This window comes from Miniopterus natalensis, chromosome 6 (assembly GCF_054644295.1).
Source record: "Miniopterus natalensis isolate mMinNat1 chromosome 6, mMinNat1.hap1, whole genome shotgun sequence".
Taxonomy (NCBI): domain Eukaryota; kingdom Metazoa; phylum Chordata; class Mammalia; order Chiroptera; family Miniopteridae; genus Miniopterus; species Miniopterus natalensis.
In genome coordinates this window covers 34000624-34027484 of record NC_142086.1, presented here as the reverse complement: position 1 = coordinate 34027484, position 26861 = coordinate 34000624, and the positions used below count along the sequence as shown (strand labels likewise).

General features: G+C 42.6%; 1 protein-coding gene across 1 annotated transcript in view; it reads left to right on the top strand.

Moving 5' to 3' along the window:
- MYH15 (myosin heavy chain 15) overlaps positions 1 to 26861 on the top strand; it is a 123367-nt gene that overhangs the window by 9787 nt on the left and 86719 nt on the right. Inside the window, 14 exon segments of the mRNA XM_087817797.1 lie at positions 3701 to 3748; positions 3751 to 3821; positions 5228 to 5321; positions 5324 to 5370; positions 6812 to 6968; positions 7614 to 7641; positions 8932 to 9025; positions 10484 to 10577; positions 12810 to 12893; positions 12982 to 13074; positions 19816 to 19818; positions 23457 to 23560; positions 24809 to 24903; positions 24905 to 24945. Of these exon segments, the coding sequence (XP_087673923.1) occupies positions 3701 to 3748; positions 3751 to 3821; positions 5228 to 5321; positions 5324 to 5370; positions 6812 to 6968; positions 7614 to 7641; positions 8932 to 9025; positions 10484 to 10577; positions 12810 to 12893; positions 12982 to 13074; positions 19816 to 19818; positions 23457 to 23560; positions 24809 to 24903; positions 24905 to 24945 (1053 nt within the window).

Genomic DNA, 26861 nt, shown 5'->3' with positions numbered 1-26861 from the left:
GTTTACTGTAGAGAAGAAAGGAAAAGATGCTGGGAAGGCAGGAAAATCGAAGCTGTCTCTGGCCCTCCAGAATTTACTAATGTTGGAAACTTGCCCTCTGGCTGTCCTCTAGGTCAGCAGGGTTACTCAGCCAACACTAAACAAAAGATAATTGGGAGACTTGCTCACCCTGATTAATAAGTTCTTGGTAGTTACAGGCAAAAAACAAAGGTTAATGAGGATTTAGCCTCAAGATAAAGGCTAAGTGCTACATGAAAATCTAAATAAATGATATATTTTCCCTTCGCCCTTTCCATGTCTGGGCTACACGGCCATCTCCTGAATTCCGGTTTAATTGGAGATTTGGAGTCAAATTCACAGTGTAACATAGCAGCAAGCCACCTACATATCTCAGTTCCAACATGATTCAATAGTGCAGTGTAAATACTGACTGAGCGTTGTTCTAGTACTCAAAATTAGTCAACATCAGGCTTTAATATGATCAATTAGGATTCAAGCCAGTTGTGTAGGACATTATATTTCCATCATAGACCAGTTCTGGATAAGTTCCCAGTTTCCAGTCATTGAATTTCATTACAGTGATTGCATTTTAGAGTAGCTAATTATAATCCATCAAATCAAATACAACAGAACTATCCCTGAGGTCAGAACTGGTCATGCAGAAGCTTATCGCAGGCAGCGAGATAACAGAGGACAAGACCATAGTGATGCCAAGGCCCTAGAGATAATTGGATGATACATTTAGTAGACTCGTTCAGCACTCTAAATAATTACTTAAAATATAACAACCGCATAATTTTTAATTAATTTTTTTTGGCCAAATTATCCTTCCTCATAGAAATGCACTGGAAGCAAAAAGACGAGAGTCAGCAAAAGTTTTTCACCCCCTGGGCTAGCAGACGATGCATTATGATTTTTTGAACTCAGTCCAAGTGAAAGCAGTGTGATAAGAGTATTTGGCAAGTAGTCTTGGGATCAAATTCCCTGTCCTTGATGTTCTCTAGCTGTGTAATTAGAGCAAATCACTTCTTACTGAGTCTCGGTTTTCTCATCTGTCAAACCATATAACAACACTTACTCTGCCTTCCTTCCTCCATGAGGACCAAATGAGACAGTAAATGGGAAAAACAAATACAGTGCAATAGGACGATACCTAGGAAAGGAAACTAGAATTACTGGGTGTCAGGGAGGAAGTGCGCTTTTAGAGATTAAGACAAAACACCATCCCATAGCCAAAGGTAAATGATTTTCACATAAGGACAGGTAAATAATTTACTTAAAAAACTACGACATTGAATATAGCATTACTCCAATTTTGATCAATAATCTAGAAAAAAGACTTGAAAGAAATGCTTCACATAGATAATAGTGGTTTTCTGAGTTTCCATCATGGGTGACTTTTAAAAAATTTCTTCATACTTTTAAAATTTTCTTCAATAAACACATGCTACCATTATATTGGAAAAGATACTTAATCATCTAAAAATACGAAATTATATAGGCAAACCTCCTGAATTTACAGATGAGAAAACTAAGGCCCAAAGCAGTGAGACCATTCTTTATATCTCATTACTGGAAAAGCCAGGACTAAAATTCAGCTGTCCTCACTCAAGTCCATTGCTGTCTCCATTTCCATCTCTGCAATTATTTATGAATGCAAAGAATTAAAAGTTGACTGATCTCATTTACTTCACCTTCAGAAACACCCCCATCAGGAACTGGGCCTCACATAGGTAAAGGTTTCTGAAACTTCTTGTCTCCCACTGTTTCCAGGGGTGATAAAAAAAAATTGTTAATTAATAGGTAGGTGATAAACCCAATTCTTGACAGAAACAATGGAGGGAAAAGAGCTAAGCATACAACCTGGAGGAAGCAAGTTGTAATGGAAGGCCTCTGATTTAGGAGGTAGGTGATCTAATTTCTACAGCCATTATTCTAACGACTGCTACTAATTAGCTATGGACAACTCTCTTACTCTCTTTTCTTTGGCTCTTTTCCTATAAAGAAGGGGGGGGGTAGGGTTATGCCAGGTGATAGCCACGTTTTTTTCAAGTGATTACATTTGGTTTAAAATACAGTGTATTTACCTTAAATATACAATATGTATGCAAAATGGGTGCTTTTCATAAAGAAGCCTATTTTCATAGGAATAACACAAAGCAGAATTCGTTTTTGCAAAAAGGGACCAAAGGAGTAAATACAATGCAAACCCAGTATTTAAAATGCAAATGACAAGTAGAAGCAAATGCAAAATCAGTCAAATAGGAATATGAAAATCCTCTGACCCAGCAGTTTTAGTGGTGAATTGGTTGCAATCAGGCAAACGGGGAAGGGAGCACAGTGGAGATGGTGATGGCAAGAAAGTAGTTAGTGAGCAAAAAATTTCTTTGCAGAGACAACCACGGCGGAAGAAAGGTGAACGCTGCCCAACTTCACCTGCTCCTTACACACTGTCTTCAAGTCCGTCTCCCCACCTCTGGGGAGAGCCTCTGGTGAGGGCCCTGTCCTGCAGCCTGAGGCCTCCCTGGCTTTTGTGATTCATGTGTCAGGAGAGGTGGTGGTGACAAAGTTGGCGTTACCACCCTGGCTGCAGCGGGTTTCACCTGTGCCTCGCAGTCAGCTTTTACCCCTTCCAGCCAAATGCCCTCCTCTCCTCTTCCCCTGTCTCCTTGAGGAGCTGGAACAGGGGACCTCTCTGAGCTTGAGCTTCTTAAGACTCACTTTGCTTTAAAAGTTTGTTTCTTTTTTTTAATTCTCATCTGAGGATAATTTTTCCACTGCTTTTTAGAGAGAGTGGAAGGGGCAGAGAGAGAGACATGGATTTGTTGCCTCCCGCACACACCCTGACAAGGGCCGGAGATCGAGCCTGCACCTGAGTATGTGCCCTTGGCTGAAATCAAACCCGGGACCCTTCAGTCCCCAGGCCGATGCTCTAACCACTGAGCAAACTGGCCAGGGCTAGAAGTCTGTTTCTTATTCCCCTTCCCTGGCTGTCTACCTCAGGTGGGAAAGCACTTGAGAAGCTGCCTCAGGTGTTTGTGAGGGTTCTGGCTCATTCGGCCAGAAGCCACTTATTGGTTAATTGCTTTGTGGAGGGCTGCTTTGCTCAGGGATGGGTCATGAGTGTGAGGAGGCAGAGGAGAGAAAAATAATATGTGGGGAAAAAGGATATGAACCAGTTATGCTGCAGACAAAAGTAACCCATATTCTCCCTCCTCCACCTTCCCCCTCCAATTTGAGCATATAATTCCCTTAGCAGGCTTCCATTCCCAAACTAAAACTCAGGGCTAAAGAAATCCTGAAGGACAGACATGACCACTAGCCTAACTTTTCACTGAGTTGTAACCAGATCTTACCGAGTGAAGTTTTTGGAGAGGAGCTGGAAAGGGTCAGAGCACCAGGACAACCGCCCAGGATCTGGGGTTGTGGGTAGGAGGTAAGTGCTGGGGTTGGGGGGAGTGGGCAAGGTTTGGGCAGGCAAATTTCTGGTAGCGAAATGGTGTATGATGTTCCCGGCTTCCGCTTGCCGAAATGTTTCTTGTTCCTACAGAGTCATTGTGTGGATGTAATTTCAGGATGACCTTTCATGATTTTATTGAATTTTGCAATTACCTATATTGATGATTCCAAGTCAACAAGCAGAATTAGCAGAAGCAAGGTCATACCTTTCAGCGCGAAAGTGTCTAAACATATATTGCAGGTAATCCATATTTTTTCTCTATATGGAAGAAGAAATGCTGGATTCCTGACAGAATGTGGAGGTCAAGGTTAAAGGGAGTGGAGACAATGGCAGAATAATTGTTGGGACAACAGATGGAAAGGTAAAGGAATCATTATTTTATTTCAGGAAAGACTAGGCTCTCAATTTAACCAAATAATTGATATTTTCCCTAATAGTTTAATTAAGGACCTATGGTAGAAAAAAAACCACAACAAAACCTGTGGTAGGAGATACCATTGATAACCTTGGGAAACCTCATTCATCTTTAAGAAGCTTCTCCACTTACTATCAAAGATTTAATGACAAACATTGATTAAGTCAGAGCAAACCGATTGCTGGTGGTCAAGATCATTCACTCTGGAACTCACAACTTTTTTCACTTTGTTCATCAATGTCTCAAGCTTTTTTTTTTTTTTTTATAGGTACCCCCTGGAGTGGATAGTGACCTAAGAAACTGAGGCAAATCGTGTTTATAGGATCAAGAAAGAGAGGGATAATTAGAATAAGAATAGCATAGTGTCCAAGAAGCCTAGAGATGTAGGAATGGCCAGTGAGATTGAGAAGAAAGCCTTGCATTTCAGAACTAGGTCACTTATGACCTCTGAAAGAGGTCAGGGCAAGTGCTGGTGCATAAGCTAGACTATGAGGGGTCATAGAGGGAATATGTAATAAGGCTATAACAGTCCCCAACCTCTCTCCCTGTCACTAAAGCATTCAGAGCAGCAGGGTGATACTGAGATGGCCCCCTCTCAGAACCTTTGCCTCCTTCCCTGACCTCAGGTTGCCTGCCAGCCCCATGGCAGTGAGTGGGGCCCTGTTTCTGTCCTGACTTGGATGAATGCTTCCTTGTAGATTTTACAGATGATTCCCTGTCCATAAAATTCACTTCTCCAATGTCCTTCCACTTCTGCCCCAACATAACAAAAAGGTATAACATCCTAAAACATCCGATAGCATCTTATAACAAACAGGTAGAGTCATTATCAGGAAGTTTGTCTTTTTTACACCCTTGTCTTTGTATTTGGGCAATTTATGATCTAAAGTGTAGTCCTTTGAGTTGTAAATATCTGGAGGCCCCTCAGACTATTACTTGTGGTGTTTTAATATGCCCTTCTGACAGTATCTGGACATAAAAAAAAATTCCAAATTAGGTAGATTTTTTTTTAATAACTAACTAATGGAATTAAGGGAGGAATTTGAGGCTTATCAACAGGAGCATAAGTAGGTAGGCAAGGGAAATTCAGAATGTCCTATATAAGGAAACAGAAAGACTCAATTAGGACCATTTAGCCTTGGGACAATCTCTTATTAAAAGAAAAAAAAAAGGTAGATTTAAATGTCTCTTTTCCATCATTGCTTATACCGACTTCTTAAAAACATAAATTGAGATATTTACATACTGTATAGTTCACCTCTTTAAAGTGTACAAAATTCTTTGCAACACATGGCAAAATACATGAGCATAGAAAGAATAGGGGACTATACCTTAACTTTTTCTCTCTGCAGTGTCCGAGTGTCAAGGAGGGGGAAGTTCAGCAGCTGAATCTACTGGAGCTCGACGTGACTGAAGGCAGGGCCACGCCGACTCACCTCAGTGAAGCGCTGTGCTGCAGACCCTGAAGAGACACTATGGCCATTGGATGACTTACGTTCATATATATGCTTTATTGCTGAAATATTTGTTATGTTGGCACTCACATTGGCAATGTCCCAGCCCTCTCTTGGGTGAAAAAGGTATAGAATTTCAGCATAGTCACATGGAGATAATCCTTGAGGAACGCCCACAGGAAGGGTCCTTGTCTTAGCATTTCCCAGTTTTATTTTGTTGGTATTAATACCCCTTCCCAGAAGTCCTGCTAAAGTAAAGGCATGAGGCTTGGAGCCTGATAGACCAGGGTCTAAACGCCAGCTCTGTCACTTACTAGTTGTTACGTTTTTCACCTTGAAGTCACTTTTACAGTAAAGGGGGCTAATAATGCCTGTCTGTCCAGGGTAGCTTGGAGGGTTTAGTCAAAGACTGTAGGTAAAGCATGTAGTTCAGGGCCTACTACCTAGTTAGTGCTCAGTAAATGGACTGGGTCTTTTTTCCTTCATCATTAAATTGGTGAGGGTGATTGCTGAGGCTTTTTTATTTACTCAGCACCTATTCAGCAGAAGGAGCACTGAACAGATTAGGCTACAATGATGGCATTTGGGACCCATTACTATAGAAGCCTTGACATGCAGGCAGCTTGCTCCTTGGCTCTCTGATTTACCATGTGATTGTATTAGTTTCCCTGGGATGCTGTAACAAAATTACCACAAACTGAGAGGCTCAAAACAACAGACATTTATTCTGTCACAGTTTTAGAGGCCAGAGTCCAAAATTGAATCAGCAGTCCCCCCCCCCCCCACCACACACACACACTCCAAGAGCCTCTAGCAAAGAATCACTCCTTGCCTCTTTCAGTTTCTGGTGGCTATGGGCATTCCTTGTGGTCGTATCACTCCAATTCTCTGCCTCTGTCCTCACGTCACCTAATCCTCTGTGTGTTTCTTATAAGGACACCAGCCACTGGATTTAAGGCCCACACAGATATCATTTTGAGATCCTTAAGTTAGTTACATCTGCTATGATCCTTTTTACAAATAAGGTCATATTCATAGGTTCTGGGAACTTGAACATATCTTTTGTGGCCACAATTCAACCATTATAGTGACTGAGTGACTCGCATGAGCTATTCATTCCCTCTCAATGCCTTAAACATCAGGTTCCTGATCTTGCTGAGGCCCAGATTTCTTCTGGCCTCAAATGCCTGCAAAATTTACAAGCCAGCTGTTCGTTAGCATCTTCTCTGTCTGCAAGATGTTTGTGTCAGACACATTAGCAGTAAGGCTCCTCCAGGGGAACAGGTAATCCCAGGTCCTGTTGCTACTCTAACCTGGTTCTGCCTCTTCCTGTTAGAACTCCCATCTCTGCAAGAATCCAAAAGCTCTCTCAGTTCTTTTATGAGTAACTATTCAAGCAAACGCTACCTGACAGCGAACAAGCTGATAATCCTGGAAGTATTTCTAACCCGTTTTCTGAAATCTCTTCTGAACTTCCCTCAGACATATTTGAGTCTGTTCTGTGTGAGCATAAACCCTCACAAGTGGCTTCCAGTGTATCAGAAAGAAGTGGTGGCTGCCTACAAAGGGAAGAGGCGATCAGAGGGTCCCCCTCACATCTTCAGTGTTGCCGAGAGCGCCTTTCAGCATATGCTTCACAGTAAGTGGCTGCCCTACAAAATGAAAGGTAAAAATATCTGATCCACTTTTCCTGTGTCACCAGGAGGTGCGCAGACATTGTGAGCAGAGCGTGGCCTTTACAGCTACCTAATCACTGGAAACCTCTTTTTCCTTCTGGATGAAATATGGCAAAATAGAGCCTGCCTCCTAGGGTTATGAGGATGATTAGCTCACACATCAAATTAAGTGAGATAATGCATTGAAAATGCTTGGCCTAGTGGCTGGCCCAGAGTGAGCCCCCTGTAGATGTCTACTTTTATTATATAAAGTGCCTGCTAGAGTTTCTGGTGTAAAGAAGTTTTCCTGTAGCTATTATTACACCATGCTTCTTGAAAGACTTAAAATGGCAAAAATGTCAACCATTAGTTAGTTGCCGTTCGTATTTGGAGCAAGAAAATAGGCCGTGAATTTGTATGTTCTTATGACTGGCATACATAGGGGCAGGAAAAAAATCTATTTTACTCCATACTCTTTAAATGGTATGTTTTTTCTAACTATACACGGGGCAAATCCCTTTCCTTGTATCTGACTTCAGATTGCAACTGAGGACATTTTTTACTACATTTATGGCAATACATAGAAGCTCTGGAGGAAGGATGGACTGACATGTTCTCCTTTTATGTAGATCAAGAGAATCCATCTGTGGTCTTCACGTGTTTGCCTTGCCTTTTCTTTCTGGCCAGCAGCGAGAGTTTTGTTGGGAATAGACATCTACATTTCACTGGGAATAAAACACAAATTCGCTGTCTATGAATAGTTTGCTCTTTAGATACAGAATACATTCTGGGAAGTAATCAGATACTCAGGAAATTACTCCACTGTGGTGCCAGCCAGGCTGCCACCATCATTTTAGGAGATCCTTCGGAACCCAGAGTGCACATGCTGGTTTTAATCATCACCTTCTTGATAAGAGAGAGCTCCCTGTCCAAATAATCATTTTCAAAGGTCTCTGGCCTGGCTAATAGGCAGCGAGACTGAAAATCCAATGGGGATGACCGTGGAACAGATAACATGCTGCTGTGGCAGCCAGATTGGGGCAGGCTAAGGTGCTTTAAATAGCAGGAGCTAAAAGATGGTGAGGCTTGGAGGGCCAAGAAAAGGGGGTGAGGAGGAAGGAAGGGAAGGATTCAGTGATACCATTATGTATGTTAGTTTCAGTGGGAAGATCACTGACTGGCCAGGTGAACTGTTAGCGTGGTGGCTGAGGGGATAGACTGAGACCCAAGCGCCAGTGAAACACTCGAGGCCCTGGTCTTCCTATGCAACAATGACGCACCTTGTGTGTTAAGCTTTCCATTGGCTTCAGCCATGCCAAGAAAAGTAGTAGCATCTCAGAACCTTAGAGCTGAATGGGCAGCTGGAGTTCAGCCCTTTGCAGAGAGGATAGACTGCTTAGAAAACAGTTTAGAGTTTCATACGGGGGAAAGGCAGGCCTTGATCCTATGACACTTTGGGTGATGAGGCTGTAAATTTAGCATTGTGTTCTTGCTGCATTACAAAGTTAGCTGGATACCAAAGGGGAAGGGAAAGTCTGAAACCCAACTGCCTGGTGAAATGATTGGCAGGCCCTCTTCTGGGAAGGTGGTTGGACCTGGCCACGCGGTAGCCTCAATATATGAAAATCTCTTGAACAGCTGGTAATGCGGAGGCCTATCTCTAATTAGTAGAGGTACTCTTGAGCTTTTTGTTAACAGGACCATGAGGACTAGGCTTCTTGTTTTTATAAATGTCTTTGATCTTTCTGGATTTTAGCTAATGATGTTTTTCCAGTCCAACAATGTCCTTTCCCTTTTCCCAACCAATTAAACGTCTGCATCTCCTTCAAGTTCCCCCTTCCCATAAAACTTTCCCTTCTTGCCTTAGCCTATGTGTTGAAATTTTTAAACTTACATTGCATTTATAATCTGAACGAGTCAACTGTGTCACTGAATGTCTTATTGTAGAGGAGAATCTGGTGCTTGAAAGACGGTGAACACCGAACATATTCTACAGTATTTTGCCACCAGAGCAGCCATGGGTGAGTCTAGGGAAAGGCTGGTAAGTGTTCACGTACCTTGGCAGAAAAGGTGAGGTGGCCCTACCCCGCTGGTCACGGAGGCTGTGCCCTGACCACTCATAGGGACAAAGGAGGGGGAAAGAACCATAGAACAATTGGAAAATTATAGAAAACTCCTTTTTCCCATTTTTTCTTCACCTCTTGAAAGAATCAGCAGCAGCGCCAAACCAATAACCCTAAACATAAAATTACATAATTTGTTTTAGATATGCTTCAAGGGGCAACTCTTTGTTGATTGGACCCTCTGAAAATTAGGCACTTAAGATCCAAGCCACCTTTCTTAAAGGCTAGGGTCATCAGGGCCTTGAATGACCACTTCTGATATTTCTGAATTCCTTTAGCTATAGTGAGCTGTCAGACTCCCATAAATATGCACCAATAGAAGTCTGCTGCCTTTACCACTAACATCTGGATCAGCTCTAACACCTGATGGATATCCCCTCAACCTAATCACATTCCAAGTTCTGAAAAACCTTACCTTCTCTCTATTTAATTATCTGCTTCTGTGGTGGTTTTTAATTTTGCTTACTTTGTTTAGCTTCATTAACAGGTTGATGGCCTTCATGATAATTTGAAGATAGCTAGACCATGAGAGTTGATATGCAAAACAAAATTAGGTAATGCTGAGTAGAACTCAAAATCAATGAATTATTGAGCTGTTAGAGTCTCACATCTTTCTACGTCTGACATTGTTATTTTGCTTTTTAAATTCAATCTTGGTTGTTTATTGCTATTTTTAAACTATGTCAAAATAGCAATCTGGTCTGATTTTCAAACCATGAAAAGTTTCTTTTCCAATCACTGAATTCCTGAATTTGATTGATTTCTTTAGATATCACTGAACTCTTATAGTATAAGTTTTTGAATACCATATAATATAATACCATAAAATAGGTCTTTGAGGCTGAATGAAAGACAAAAGCCACTGCAATTTGGGTACTGAGTGGTCATTCAGACTTGCTCTGTGTAGATGACCTGCTTTGGCCCATCAACCTGAGCACACATGGTTCAGATTCAAGATCAATACCATTACAAGTCTTTGCTTGACATGAACATCTAGATTACTTAGGAATGGTAGCAAAGAAAACTATAATTTAATAATGCCAAGAGTCTGCTGCATTATGTTAGGATAAAATATCAGGTTTGAGGATTAGATGGGAAGAGAGGGAGATTAACAGTGGGGAGAAATATATGGAATGAAGTTTAAAAATAGGCTATGGTATTTCTTATCTCTTCTCTGAAATATCCATTTTATTTTCCCACTCAGGCCAATTCCAACCAAAAGAGAAGCACTGCAAATAAATGATAATAAATTTGGAAGCAGCTTTGACTACTGGTTATTAAAACAAGAACAGTTTGACCTGAGGATGGAGGGCATGCCGCGTTACAGGATTCTGCTAAAAACTTCATCAGTTGTACTCCTCTTACCTGCATCTCAGGGGACTTTAGAAGATCAAATCAAACAAGTGACTCCTATCTTGGAAGCATTTGGAAATGCCAAAACCCTGAGAAATGACAACTCCTCTAAGTTTTGTAAGTAACATGGTTGAGCAGTACATAAGAGTCTTTAATTTTTAAGCAAGTGGTAAAATTCATGTCTGAGCACATAGGTATGAAGAAAATTTCTAGCACATCAAAGGAGGTCTTTGATTAAAGTTTATAATTTTAGATTCCTCAAAAAATTTAACCAGCATTATCATGAAGACAATTAAAATTAAATAAAAATATGTACCTGAGAAGCTTCTATTATTTTGTCCATTTCAGGAAGAAACTATTAATTGAATAGTTTCAAATTCCTTCCCATTACCAGTAGGGAAGCTTACCCAGCAAATTCTAATGTTTTATACTTTATCGTATTTTCAGATTTGAAAGTACTTTCTCCTTCATAGTTCCCTATACTTTTCATAACAAATCAATTTAATAAGCACTTTCTAATTCACTTACTACAATTATTATTTCTGTTCCTGCCTATGGCCACCTCTATCCCTGCATATTTTTCTTACTGGGAGAAAATATTTTTTAAGTAGCTTTTGATAACTAGCAGCCACATAATAGAGGAAGGATTTGGATTTCAAACGCCAATGTCACAAATCCATTTTATGCCAAGGGTAGCTGGTGGTGAGTGACTATGTAATTTACAAGGAAATTTGCAGAACGCTTCCTTTGGAGTCTCCCTCTGGGTATAATTAAATAATAGCCTCCTGCCGCTTTGGCTAGTTTCCACTCAAGGCCTTAGATCCACTTGCAACGTCTAGCTGCATAGCAGGTGCTAATCCTGGTCCATAAAACAGCTGCTAGATGTGGGATTTGTTAGCATGTGAAGGGATTTTCTGCTGAAATGAAAGAAAGAATGCTGCGGGGGGGGGGGGGGGGTATTAAGAGAAGGAAAGGCAGAGAGGGAGGGAAAAAGGAAGGGAAAAGGGAAGAAGAGGAAGAAAAGACAGTAAAAAAGGAAGAAAGGAAAGACTATCAAGAGGAAAGAAAGATAAATAAGAGGGAAGGAAAGCAATGGAAAAGAACAGAAAAAAGTTGGGAGGTTAGAAAGAAAGAGCAGAGAAGAACAATAGAGAAAGATAGATGAAGGCGAGGGAGGGAGGGAAGAGAGAACAGGGGATTCAAAAGCTAAAACCCTGGGTTAAATGTTTTTCTATTAATATTATGTATGCATAATATTTATGCACATTTATGTGTATAGATGTACATATCATGTATGCGCATTATGTATGTATGTTTGTGTGTGTGGCTCCCATTGTCCTACATTTTTTAACTTGCTGGCTCAAACCCCTCTATGCGGCGACTCTCCTTCCCTTGCCAGGCTGCTGCCCTGCCCTGACTCCTTCCTCGCAGGGGCAGACCTCCACCCCCAGCACCAGCATGGGCACCCCGCAGAATCTAGCTGCCGCCCCGCAGAATCTAGCTGCCGCCCGCAGGCTCTAGCTGCCGCCCGCAGGCTCTAGCTGCGCGGCCGGCCAGTTGGCTGCAGTGGGTATTCTGATGCAGGCTCTGTCGCCTCCAGGCAGCCTTTCTGAACCACTAGATCCTGTCCATAGCTTTTCATTGAGAAGTAAGTAAGCCCCATCTATTATTTTTATCAAAGTGGTGGTTTGAAACATAGATCATGTCACTTCTCTGCTTAAAACCTCCCAGTGTCTCCCAAGCACACATCTACTAAAACCCTACTCCTTCCTGGGCCCATGTGGTTTCCATGAAATGCTGCCCAGTGCCTGTCTACCTCTCAGACTCTGTTTTTTGTAACCTTTTCTCTTTCTCGCTAAACTCCGGCACTACTGGCTTTTCTTTTGATTTCAAGACATGCCAAATGTCCCTGCGTTAGAGCCCTTGCATTAGCTGCTTACACCTAGAATCTAGAAGAATAGGGATTGCGTCTGTTTTTCTAATGTGGCATCTCCAGTGCCTAGCAGGTTTCCTGGATCATAGTAGATGCTCAATGAATATTTGTTGAATCAATGAAAGAGTATGCTAAGCAGATATTATTTTTCTCGTTTTTTGATAAGAACGCTGAGGCCCAAAGAGATTCAGTAATTCACATAGAACACACAGCTGGCAATCAGCAGATCTGAGGCTGGAATCCAGGACCACTGCTGGTCCTGGCGCTTGTTCTGGCTGCCTCCGGACATTGGCCTGTGCTACCTCAGAACAGTGTTCTTTTTTGTTCTTTGCTTTTTAACTTTTAGGAAAGTAGTGTCTCTGTGGGTAATGTGCATAATGAAGCCATTGCAACTGTTTGGGATGTTTCAATAGGAGACTGTTCTGTGTCCACCCAGGGCAAATTCATCAGGATGCACTTCTGTGCCAGAGGCGAGCTGTCATCTACAGACATCGACATCTGTAAGTGGCTTTCACACTGTCTGATGGCTTTTCTTCTCAGTGTTGAAAGACCATCTAAATATGTGTCTTAACCCATTTCTCATCAGAGATTTGCTTGAAAAGTCCCAGGTGATTTTCCAGCAGCCTAGAGAGAGGAACTACCACATATTCTATTAGATCCTGTCTGGAAAAAGAGAACTTTGTGACAAATGTATTATTCTGGAGGTGAGGGTCCTTCTAAAACCAGAGAGAGAAGTCAGATTGTCACACCTGGCAAAGTGCTGTTTAATAAGTCCCTTAGCCTCTTTAGAACTGAGTTTATTCATCCCAAACCTTAGGGAATTAAACCAATTATAGAACCTGTGTTCTATAACTTTATATGGGTAGAGAGTGAATGGTAACACATCCTGCCCCTCAACCAATTTGGTAGTATTTGGAGGTGGGTAGGATGCCCAGCAAGTTAATTGAATGTGTGTGTGTGTGTGTGTGTAAAGCATTAGATAATTTAAGGCCTTAAATAATTAGAAGAACCACATCGGTATTATAGGCAAAAGGCAAGGGGTAGGCGACATTACTGTGGTGTGTAGTGGTCAATGGGAGTTTTATAAAGAAAGGAAGATTTGAGTTGGGATATGAAAAAGAGGAAGGAGATTTAATCAGAGTAATGAGTGAAGCATATTTCTGGAGGAACAGTGTGCACAACGTCTGGGATAGGGCAAGGCAAAATCAAGGAACAGAGAGATGGAGTTAACTGGGGAAAGGGTTTGCTTAGAGGAATAGTGGAGATTTTATTCTGATCGTTTCTGAACTCAGGTTGTTGGGAGGGTGCGTGAGCATGTGTGTGTCTGTTGTTGGGGTGGGATGGGGTAATAGGAGGTCATGATTTGTTGAAGGCAATGACAGTGAAGCTACTATGATGGGCAGGATGGACTGGAGGTAGAAATACTAGAAAGTAATTGTAATAGTTTTGGTATGAGATGACAAGACAGTTGTTTAAGGTAGTGTCTGTGAGAGTGGAAGGTGGAGGAATGGGATGGGAGACTAGAAAGGTCTTGGCAATGACTGAAGGTAAGAATGAGGGATAGTGATGAGTAAAAAATACTCCCAAGTTTTGTAATTTGACTAGGATAAAGGTAGTGCTATGAACAGAAAGAGAAAATAAATTTGTGGAGGTAAGAGAATGAATTTCCTATATTCCTTCAACAAATATGGGTGCATTAGGCAGTACATTTTGAGCATGGGAGACAGAGAAGTAAATGAGATAGACAGGTTCCTGCCCTCATGAGCTTACATTCTAATACAGAAGACAGGTAACAAACAAATTAATTAATATATAATTTCACAGAATGGTAGGTCAAGAACAACAAAAGTAAAGTAGGGTGAGAGGATAAAGTAAAGAGGCATTTGGTAGGATTGTGGGTGGTTATATTCTAGCAGAATGATCAGGAACATCCTTTCTGAGAGGCAGCATTTTCCCAGAGACCTGAATGAATGAGGGGGGCAAGTAGGCAAAGATTTTCAGAAATAAAGTTCCAGGATGAGGGAACAGTGAGTGCAAAGGCCTTGAGGCTGAATGCATTTGGTTTATTCTTGGAATAGGAAAATGGCCATTGTGGGTGGGGAAGTGGAGAGGGTAATGCAGGGTGAGATAGGCAGGGGCCAGACCACACAGTACCTTGCAGGCTATTGCAGAGAGTTTACATTTTATTTTGAGAGCTATGTGGAGTCCCTGGAAGGGGAGAATGGCAAGCTGACTGTGTATGATGAAAGCTGCTGAGGACAACAGTGCTCCCACAGGAATGAACGCGGGAGATGGAGGGTCCAGGTGAGCAAATCGTGGGGAACAATTCCCCAGCCCATTATATTTAGATTAAATCTAGCATTAGTCTGGCAGTGTTTTCACTGCATGGTCTTCACCTCCAAAGTGCCCGCATCAGATGGGGAAAGCTCTGCAATCTGGACAATTATTTTCACCATGGGTGTAATTAGTGATATGCTATTCTCCCCGCTTCCCTTCCACCTAAAGCTGGAGCAGATTTTTTTGGTCTTCCTTTGATTAGCAGTTGCAAATCTAATATTCTTGACACAGATTTCTAGGCTGTGCAGGACATCTGACACATAGGGTCCATTGTGGGTACCAGCAGTGACTGCAAGGTCTTTTGGGGACCATTTCTGTTTACTAATAGAACTATCTGAAGACTGGGCTGCTGTGGAAAATTTATACTTACTCTGAATTCATTTATCTTGTTCAGTCTTTGGGGGCTGTTGGATTGATTACTGCATAAAGACTGACATCTGCTGGTCCGAATTAGGGAATGTCAGCTCACCTGTTTTGACATGAACTGTCCTTTGGGACATTTTAAAATTTGGAACTCTTTCTATTCATGTTTGTCAAAGAAACGGTCGTCCTGAAGATTGATACAAGAGGGCACATCTTAGCAATGTGAGGATTATGTCCAAATTTCCTAAAATAGGAGCATTATTGTACTACAGAAGAATCAGGCATGGGAAATCACAGCAGAGAGGCTGGCCCCCCGTCGAATGAGCAGAGGAAATGGGGTCATGAGTTACCCCAGAGCCAGCCCCCGCCTAGTCTCCACATGGCTTGAAACATTCCTTCTCTCCTTTCCTTTGGTTAAGGCTGACCTCTGTCCCAGGCGTGGCTGAGCCCACTTCCTCAGTCCCCTGGGATATGGCTCTTCCAAATCCTTTAGTTCTTAATGCCATCTGTTTAGCATGGTCCTGCACGTATCTTCCTTTTCTCCCCTTTTCTTTGTTTTCTTTCTATGTACTTATTACACCCGCTTTGGCTATTCAGCTGGTGTATAAGCGTCAGGGGGAGAGGTCAGGAAGCATGTCCTTGCCTCTCAGAACCCTTGACACTTGCCTAGGGCTCTGCATGGTTGGCAGCCTGCCAAGAGGCGCACCAGAGCCCGTCTCCTGGTGGCCCGAATGCCTCTGCGGAATGAAATTGTCAGCATCTGGGCCTCCTGTTCTGGAGCATGTTCAGTTGCATTCCTTCACCCACAAGGTCTCTCTTGAACTAGCCTATCTTTATCCCTTCCTCCTCACTGGTCATTTGTGGAGCCCAAGTTGTGTTGGTTGTGCAGACCGTGCCTAACTCCAGAGAACGCTATTCGAACGGCAGACTATGGGGGTGATCCCTATGGACATGGGCAGTGCGCATGTACATCTGAGGAACAGGTGACGAGGGGTGACATGGCACAGAGGCACTAGCTGCAGAATGTTATTTGCAATCTAAATTCTTTTAGCCCAATGTTGGCTTCCCTCCTTTTCAGCGAATGCAGCTGAATCTTGAACATTCAGCCACCCAGAAAGTAAAAGTGAATGTCAGCATGACGCGTAAAACAAAGCCTTGCTGATAAAATACCCCCTTTTAAAGGGCTCTTTGCATCTCCTACTGGACAGTGGCCCCTAGAAATGAACCTGCACAAAGGTGGACACCTGGGCTTTTTGAAATAGTGGAACAATCAGCATCCTCTCATCTATGTTACCACCCCCCCCAACCCTCCCGATGAGCTCCATGTCCTTCACGTGCCCATAATCCGGTCAGCAATCTTGTGTGGGGGTCCTTATGGGCCTAGACAGTCTCTCTGGCCCTAAGAGAGTCTCATATAAGTGCTTTTACTTTTTTGTTGCTGCTGTTCTCTCAGGGCCATTTCCCTTGGTAGAAATGAAATTAATTAAAAGAATTCCTGTTTACATGGTACTCCTTTGAGATAACCTCAATCCTCAACCCAATTAAAATTCATTGCTCCTTGAAAATAAAATTGCATAAGGCCTGGTGGGGGTGGTGTTTTAAGCTAAAGGCTTTTCAGAGTTTCTCAGACACTCATGCATTTAGTCTGTACATTCTTTGGAGCCACCACTTCAGGCTGAGTGTAGCTGTCCCAGTGAACGGTCAGGACGGTGCAGCAACCATATTTCTGGTTGTGAGGAAAGAGAAGAAAACTCCACTAGGTGTGCTTAAATGCCTTCTAGAAAGAATACATCTGCGGCAGGGAGGTGCTGAGGGAGACTCGCGTGTATTGCGCTTGGGCCCACACTCCGCCTTGCTGCTGTAACCGTAGGCCAGCTCAGAGTGGTCCTATCCTATTAACAAACCCAGAACCAAACTCAACTCCACTCATGAGTAACACTTGTGAACCTCTTAAATCCCGCCCCAAACCCTGGATCATCAAGATTTGAGCCTTGCCACCTGTTTCTTACTAGTCAATTTGCAAATAAAGCTGCTTTCTTTTCTCAAGAGCTGGTGCCATGGTATCGGCTTCTTCGTGCGTGGGGCAGTGAGCCATGCTCAGTAACCATTTTAGTAACCACCCAGGGATTTCGTCCTTGTGACTGCCTGCCTCAGGGGTGTGGGCTCTTGCACGACTCTGTGGCCACCTGAACCGGTTTGTCTAGGCTTGGATGCTGGGTTCCTGCTTCCCCCACAGTGCTCCAGGCTCCTCCACTTTTGAAAAAAGAAACAGCTCCTGGATCAGATTACATTCTGGTGAGTGACCTCATTAAAATGCGCTTGTGCCTAAATTATCTGAAAATCTCTTGAGGATTGTGGGTTCCAGTCCCATCCCGCCCCACCTCACCCCTAGACTTGGGTTAGAGTCCTAGGTCTAGAATTGTGGGTTCCAGTTCCACCCTAGGGAGACAACTGGAAGAAAGGTTGCACCACTGAGGTCCTTGAAGGTCAGGCTCGGTCCCAGGGTCTTGGATTTCTTTGTCTGGAAGAATATTCAATCTACTATACTGTAGGGGTGCCAGTCTTGTTTTGTGCATCTTTGTTTTAGATTAAAGAGACTGGAGCCTCACATTAATTGGCTTCAAAGTGGGAAGCCATTAAGCTGGTCACTGTAACCTAAGAGCTAAAGTTTTGCTAAGACTAGGTAACCTATCTTTTATTGTGACTTTGGGTAAATGAATCATAGTGATATGTCTCTTCAGTCAAGTATGTTTGATACATTTCTCAGGGTTCAAATTTTAAAAGGAGACTTTTTCTTAACCTGGAAATGGCTTTGGGTTATTCCAGTGGGCCCCTGGAATGCCTCAAAGATAAATTTTAACCTAATTAGGATATTAAAATTACATAGGAAGTTTTGTGAAATAAGGAAATAATTCTAGTTGTTATCTTAAAATGTTTATTATCATAATATATGTTACAGAAAAAGCAAGTTTCTGTGTCACTTGCATTATAGTCAGATTTATAACTGAAATTACGGGGAGTGTTATATCTGGCTGCAGCCCTTTGGGAAGTATTCTTTAAAATTGGTCAATATTTAGCAAAATGGTTTTCTTTCATAACGCTGCTTGGCCCCAATATCAGAGTCAGGTGAGGAATGGCCCCAAAATGGGTCCTTAAACCAAAATTATGGTTCAGAAGGAAGACCCTCAGGGAAAAATAACAAAAAAATTCAAAACAATCCTGTATTCCCTGAGTCAAAGCCAAATGATGATCTTAATTTTCTACACTTGGCTCCTCCCGTGATGCCTCCTCCAAACAAAGTGGGAGTTCTTGTGAATAATGCTGAGGCTCCATCAACAACTCTCCTAGGGTCTAGCCCTGGACCCTTCCTTGCCAGAGAGTCAGAAAGGAACAGTCTGGTCTCCCCAGGGTGTTCACTTTGGCCCTGGGGATACTTTGCCTCAGGCAGGGCATATCTGTTGAGACAAGTCCCTGAAGTCTGGATGAGCAAGGTCAACCTAGGGGATTTGTATCTGTGTACTCCACCCTACTGAGATGATCCTGAAACGATGGAGAATCTCTTCACCTGTGCACTTTGGAAGCCTCCACCGAGGAGGAACAGAGAACCGCACGGTAGAGGGCTTTGTTTCAGGTTCAGCAGCCTACTCCACAGCTGTTCTGAATGCTGAAGGCAGGGCTTGGCGGAAGAGGCTGTGGGAAGCCCACCAGGTAGACACAGCAGCAGGGCCAGGAGCCCCCACCTCAGCCCCTGTCCTGGTCTCCTTCCACAGCTTTGGTGTCTCCAAGGGAAACCTGGGGCTGAGCCCAGGTGGTAGCCTGCAGCAGCCTCGGAGCTCTGGTTGCAGCAGGCCAGCTCAGCTCCCAGCAGAAGCAAGCAGCATGGGCCTGATAACAGGACATCATAAAGGGGCCCAAAGAAGGGCCCAAGGAGAACCCACCCACCTCCCTTGAGAGGGTGTTGAGACTTACACCTCGGCATGCGACAAGTTGCACTGCTCCCCCCAGCACTTAATCGCAGTCAATCAAGATGCAGTTGGTGCTTACTGGAAGGAAACAACTAACCATGGGTAAGACCCTGACCCTCGCCCCCCCACAGGGTGTGTATATTGTAAACAGAAGGGTCATTGGAGAGAAGCATGTCCTGATCCCCTCCAAAGATAGGGGAAGGAACTTGCCACAAATCAGCTTACTAGATACGGAGGCCAGGGCTCATAAGCTGATGTATTTTGCTGCTGAAAAGGAAGGGATGTAGGGAGGGGTTTCCAGGGTGGAGCTGAGGGGGCACTGCTAAGTCTCTTGTTGGGTAGGGAGGGGTCAAGGCATAGCTGGGACAGAGGAGGCTGGCAGGGGAGAGGCGGCGACTGGGCCCGCAGGAATGGAGAAGATGGGGGTAGAGACGGGAGCGGACAAAGGGCAGAGTGGACCTGGTGGTTGTGATGCCAGCGGCTGCGGACTGGTGGGAAGCGGAGGGCGTGCGGGATGGCCAGAGGCTAGCGCGGGAGGGAGGGGGCTGAGCGGAGCGGGAGAGGCGAGATGCAGGGGGTGAAGCCCGAAGTGAAGGGCAGTTTGGTGATAAAAGAAAAGAGGGGGATGAGTCAGAGGTAAAAGGAGAGAAGAAAAATAACCTGGAGAAAAAACAGGAGGAAGTGTTTGTTGGTCAGAACATACAAGAGGAGGAAATGATGAAGTGCGTAAAAGGAGAAAAATGTTTCCCTAGGACAGATGGTGGGTGATTCCAAGGTGAAAGAGGAGCCTCGGGTTGTTCCCCCTGGCTCCAGGCGGACCCTGGCCATGTCGGGGTGTGGAGGGCGCGGGGCAGAAGCAGCTAACTGCAGCTGTGTGTGCGGGATAGGGCCTTAGGTGGCCCTGCCTAGCGTAACTGTAGCCCCTTAGAAACAAGCCTTGGTTGAGCACCTATGAAATGTTATCTGGGAGGCCCTTTTTTAAGACTATTACTGCAATCTTGAAAATGATCATATTGCAGAAGAATTAGTTACCATAAAATATACACAGTCTCTAGGCCCTACTTTCTCTGACATACATAAGTATGCCCGTTAATGTCTCCTATAGATGTTCCCCTGCAATGTGTAAACCCAAAAGACTGGGTCCTCAAGACTTGGCAACCTAAATGAAATGGACCCTACGAAGTCCTTCCAGTTACCCATGTCTACCAGGACCTCCTCACCCCCTTTATAATTCCCAAGTAGGGACACTTCACAGACAGGAAGAAGAGGACCTGACGGCCTAGCACTAAATGGGCCTGGAAACCCAGTACTGATTTTCTGCCCCTAATTACATTTGTGAACCCTTGACTACTCTCAAATTACTTTTCAGAAAACACAGGGCAGCTGAGACTTCACCTGGCCAGGAAGAGAAGGTCATCTTGGAAGTAGACTTATTTTCTGCCCAAGAGTTCAGACCAGGGCTATAAAAACCTAAATTCCTATTATAGTTGCTATTGTTTTGGTTTAAATGCTTGTTTTACTTTCCTGGTTATGATATTTGCTTGTATAGTTCTAGTATTCTACTCTCTTATACTGTCTTGGATTTTTCCTGACTGACTTTGTCCCCTTATCAGCAGGCAATAACTAGAGTGGTTCACCACCCATTCCCCATGCTGAAGAATAAACAACAAAAAGGGGGGATTTGTAACCATAGACCAGCTCAAACTGGTCCTATTCTGTTTAACAAGACCTGGAACCAAAGTTTACACCACTTACAAGTAACACTTGTGAACCTTTAAACTGCTACTACCTCTTAGAAATCCACGCCAAACCCTGGATCAGTAAGATGGATTTGAACCTTGCCTCCTGTCTTCTTGCCAGTTGACTTTCAAACAATGCTCTTCTTTCTTCAAAAGCCGGGGCTACAAGCCGGAGCAGCAAGTCCTTGCTCAGTAACACTACCAGCCCTCTCCTGAATTGCAACTCCTTCCCCCTCCTGGCCCTGTAGTTCTCACCCACATGGTATTCTTCGTGCCCTGCTCTGTCTCCCTCAGCACTTACCCAAATGAGGCTGCTTGGATGGAACAGGACCCTCTCTCAGTCTATGACAGAGGAGGCAATGGAATCCCATCATAGTTATAGACACAGGTTTGAGTAGGTGGGTAGCACAGTCTAACAGAAATACTAGAGACTATGTTCTAAATTCAATTTATCATCAGTTGGTTCTGGGCAAGTAGTAAATCTTTCTAGTCTTCTGTTTTCCTATATTTAACATAGAGACAGTGTCAAATATAGCACCTCTGGCTCTTACGACTGAGATGAAAATCATAAAAAATGACATAAACATGAGACTAAAATGAAAAGTATTTAAAGGTTATGGTTTAGAATGATCTAAAAGATCATTCTGAACAAAGTAATCTTGGAAAGTAGATTTTTTTTAATGAGTCAGCCAACTGAAAGATACATCCACCCTAAAAACACAGCAGCATTTCCTGCACTGCTCAGCTGTGTGATTCCTCAACATCCTTGAGGGAAAGGACTGTGTTATCTTGTATCTTTACCTCCTCCAATAGCATTAAATAAATGTTTTTATTTGAAATACATGGAAATGATGTCTACTTGTGCTGTGAAGGAGGTGAAGGGGCAGGACATCATGGCACCCAGCTCCTGGCCTGCGTAGGGTTGTGACATTCACTGACATAAGGAACCACCTGAGCCACTTATCGCTATCTGCATTCAAATATCTACTGGGAAGTTGGAGATCTAGGTCTAGAGCTCAGAAAAGAAATACAGATTTGAGTCATCAGGAAAGCCATGAGTGAACCTTGCAGAAGAATATATAGGAATTTTCTTGACTTTTAGGGTGTGACAGTATTTGACACTGCCGATTAGTCTCTCCTCCTTGAAAATCTCCCCTTGGCTCCCAGTATATCTCCCTCACTTGTTTCTTAAATCTCTGGACATTTCTTTGTGGGTGGGTTCCTCTCTTTCACCTAGCCCATGACTTTAGAGTGTGCTGGGGCTCAGTGGTTGGCTCTGTCTCATGGTGATAGATCATCCACACTAATGGCTTTAAAGCCCATTTCCATCTGTTGACTTCCAAAGTTTGATCATGGCCCACACTTCTCTCCAGTATTCTAGAATCATAGCTAACTGACTCTTTTATACCTCCACTTGGTTTAGAGAGGGACCAAGTTATATGAATGTTTTATGATGAAATTTGCTTGTAACTGTTTTTTTTCCCCTATCGTATCACTATTTATTGAGGATTTTGCACAATGTAAAATGATATAACCATAGATTGCTATGGTTTAGGTTGTACATACAGTAAATCTCTGTTTTAACTGTGTGGGGAAATTTCTTTGGAAAAAAAAGAGACATGCTGAAGAATCTCTAACAAGGTTCGTGTGCATGCCCAAGATCCTTTGAGATTTCAGTGAGTAAATTTCCTTTTAGCTTTCACAAAAATAAAATAATTTAATAGAAACATTTTTTTCTAGAATTTTATAAGATGGCTTTATACGGTACATATTCTTTTATGTCTGGCTTACTTCACTTATTTTGAGTCATCTATTGTGTGCATATACAGCAGTTTAACTGTTGACAGACGTTTGGATTGTTTCCAAATAGAGCTGCTAGGAACATTTGTTCAGTAGCCCAATTTTTCTGAGATTTGGGGTTCAGGAGAACACAGCTTCTCTTCACTGAGTGGTAAATAGAAAAATCAGCTCAGCTCAAAGAAACTTCCTTGAGAGCGAGTGTTTGGCACAAGAGGTTATGTGATTTCGCCGAGTCAGCGGCTGATGTGCTCCTGACATCCTGCCTTGGCTTGGGCCAGCATCGCGTTTCCTGACTAAGTGAATCATGTCAGGAGTCTCAGACCTATCAGCCGTGCAGCTCGGAGCACAGGAGCTGATTTATGGGTTCCTTGAAAGATGGACTCAGCCTCCTAATAGGCTGGATGTGATGTGACAGGATTACACGGCTAATGTTCCCTAAGCGCCGACCCCGGGGTCTGCTTCCTTCCTAGCCTTTGAAGCTGAGGCCCATTATACTCATAATTTTATAAAACATTTTTTGTTCTCCCACCCTCAACCATGCATCTAGGCCAAATTCCTGTTTTCAAAGTTTTGCCAACACGCATTATCTGTTTTCTTTCACACCAATTCAAGCTGCTGCAATTGAATCTGCTTTCAGATTTGGCCTGCCTGATCCTCTCGGAGGCATTAACACATGCCTGACAAGTTAATAGAGGGCAAAAACTGATTGCAGAGCTTTGGGTATTGAATATGGATTTTATTTTGGTTTGTTTACAAGTATGCTATAAACTGTAAGAGTAAACTGTGAATATTGGTCAACTGTTTTCTAAAGCTTCACAGGTTTCTTTAAGCTGTTCAAGTGGTGGTTTTCCCCCTGCAGATATTTTCCTGGTGTCTGAAAACCCCTCTGACTTTCACTTTTGCTGTCATGGAGAAGTTGCCGTGGAGAGCTCAGATGTTGCTCAAGAATCGCTGGCCACAGATGTAAGGCTTGTTGGTTATCAAAGCAAAGTCTGGTGACAACAATGAGAAGTGAAAGGAAGCGTCTTAGATCTTGGAGAGAAGAAGAAGGCCGGGGGGGGGGGGGGGGGGGGCGCGCTCCTTATTTATTGTAAAAGTGCACATTATTTGTATAGTAACTTTAGGACAAATAGAAAAGTAAGACAATATTTTAACTCATTGGCAACCACTGTTTTTTTATTTGGGGTATGTGTGTATATATATATGTATATATGCAGTCTTTATTTTTTTCTATATTGGGTTGCTATCTTTTATTTTTAAACAAAAGATCATAACTATACTGCATATGGACTTGGTATAAAGAATTTATTTTTTTCAGTTAATGTTATAATATAAGCATTTTCAGTGTTATTGCAAACTCTTCATAACCATTCACATGGATACTTAATATTTTATCAGGCATTTGTCCTGTAGTTTTTTTAGGCATTCTCTTATTGTTAGACACAAGGCTTTTCATTTGTTTTATTTTTGTACTGTGGTGAATATCTTTGTAAGTAAATGCTTTTTCCATATATAGATTCAACTTATGCTACATTCCTAAAAGTGAAAGTACCAGGTAAGGATTGTAATGTAATATAAAATATAGACTATATTTTTTATAGTCTGTTTATACATATTCTAAATTTACCACTGGAAAGATTGTCCCAATTTCCACCTTCCTAGAGAGGGAGATGGAAATTGGTACACATCTTACCATGTGCAGTGACTTCTTAGGATACAAGTTCTTTGATGACATGGTTTTTCTTTTCTTAAACACTTCTTTTCGACAGCCTTTGAAATGTATCAGCTCTGGAATAAACTTGGGAGAACATATGGAATCCCAGAAATAAGCAACCCATCAGATAGAGAGCTATTTTTTGCCATAACCATGAAAAGCAAAATAATTTACCTCATATAGCTGGTAATGATTGATTGCTGGAAGGGAGAGGAGGGACACAGGGCATCCAGGAAAGTTCTAAAACTAAGGGAATGAAATAAGTCAAATCTGGTGTCTTCCTAATTCTTTTAAAGGGATAAGTAGACATGGGTGACCAACTGCCAACCGGGCTGATTTGCATTCCTGCGAACAGACCTGCCACACGTCGGGGCTGAGGGATCTGTCTCACCCCTTCTGGAGCCCACAGAGTACAGGGAAGTGTGGCACAGTGTGGGGAGGTGCTCACTGCAGTCCTGAGGCGAATGAAGTCACTGCCATCTGTTTCCCTTTCACAGCAAGCCACGGACATCTTGGGCTTTCTTCCTGAAGAGAAGCATGGAGTCTATAAACTCACTGGAGCCATCACGCACTTCGGAAACATGAAATTTAAACAAACCCAGAGAAGAGCAAGTGGAAGCAGATGGCACAGAACGTAAGACTTTTTTTTGAAGACGTGACATACACTCTCTTCCAACGCCTGACCCCAGGCCTATTCCCCTTTCCTTGCAGTTAACCTCCCCTTTTGGTTTTTGGAAAAATGTTGAAATTAATTGGCAATTTCCTTCGATTGCTGTTCCTCAAAATTATTCTCTGTGACCACCATTCTGATGTAGGATCCTTATATCTCAGAACAAAAATCATTCCTTAATTAATCATTGAGGAGGCAGTATATTTGCCAAACTTGGATGACACAGGATTGACTGGGACATTGCCTGCCTTCAGCACATAGTTTATTGAGAAAAACAGAGAAAGGAACAAATTACCATAAATTGTAGTAAGTGACGTCATGGAGGTGTGAACAAAGGTCTTCAGAATTTTAAAGGCGGAGTTTTCACTGGACAGAGGCCACGATGGCTTCATTTCTCTCTAGTTTTTATTCACATTTAAAAAAATCTGTAGTCCTGCCTGCTTGCCAAAAAGATTTGAGGCATGTTACAATGAATGATCCGTCTAGAAGAGTCATTAAGATAGGAAGTCACAATTACGAAAAGAAGGAAGCATAGTTGTTATTATTTCATTTAATATTAAAACCCCTGGCAACTGAAACAAAAAGGGAAAACTCATTCAAATTCCTCAACAAATAATTTTTAATAAATTGTAGATTTTTAATTGTGATAAAATACGTAACTTGAAATGTGCTCTTTTAACTATTTTTCAGTTTCAGGCCATTTTACAGGCCAGTGGCATTAAGCACCTTCACGCTGTTATGCAGCGATCACCACCATTCATCTCCAGACATTTTTCATCACCCCAAACTGAAACTGCACCTATTAAACAATGATCCCCTACTTCCCCCTCCCCCTGACCCCTGGCAACCATTGTTCTACTCTGTGTCTCTATGAATGGGACTGTCCTAGGTGCCCCCTGGAAGTGGAATCATGCAATATTTGTTCTTTTGTGTCTGGCTGCTTTCCCTTAGCATAATGTCTTTAAGACCCATCCATGTTGTATCTGTGAGGATGTCATTCCTTTTTAAGCGTGAATAATATTATATGTACGTACCACATTTTATCTGTCCATCCACTGATGGGCGCTTGAGTTACCTCACTTTCCACGACTGTGAAGACACCTCTTGCTATTTCAAACTTTCATCATACTTCATTTCTTGGTCTCTTCTGTGGTTGTTTTACCGATATACTTGATATTTTTGCTTGTGTTTTATTTATTCTCATGGATTATAAATTCCTTGACACTGAAGATTCTTGTCTTGTTTAGCTCTCTTCTCAGGCCTTGCACATAGCAAGTGCTCAGTAAACTTAATGAAACGTGAACAGCTCAGAAACCATATACAAACCCTTCAAAAAGACTGTTGAATGTCATCATTACCCTTCTTTCAGATTCATCGGGTTGTGGACTGACAAAACTGGGTTTTGTTTCTTTTTTTATATCTGGCTGTTTACAAATGAGACTTAACTGGGATAAAATTTTAAAGTTGGAAAGAATTGCTTTTTGTTTTTCTCAGCCGCCTTACCTGTTTTCAGGTGAAGTCAGACTGTTCTCTCCATCTTCTTGACTTTCAAGTGTACTTACCCAACCCAGCTACCTACCGTTCCCTAGAGAATACTTGTCAAAGCTGCCTTTATATCGGAATTACCTAGGGAGTTTTTAAATTTCTGAAGCTCAGTCCTCACCCAGACCAAAGAAAACTGATCTCTAGGGGTGGGTGCAGGCATCAGTGTTTGTTTTTACAACTTGCCAGGTGACCCCTACATTCAGCCAAGGTTGAGGACCATTGTAGTAAGGACTCTGATCTCAAGCCTTGATGTGTCAGAATCACTTGGAAAACATGATAAAAATGAGCCCAGACCATAAACTCCTTCAGCGAGCTAGTCCTTTGTTTCTGTATTA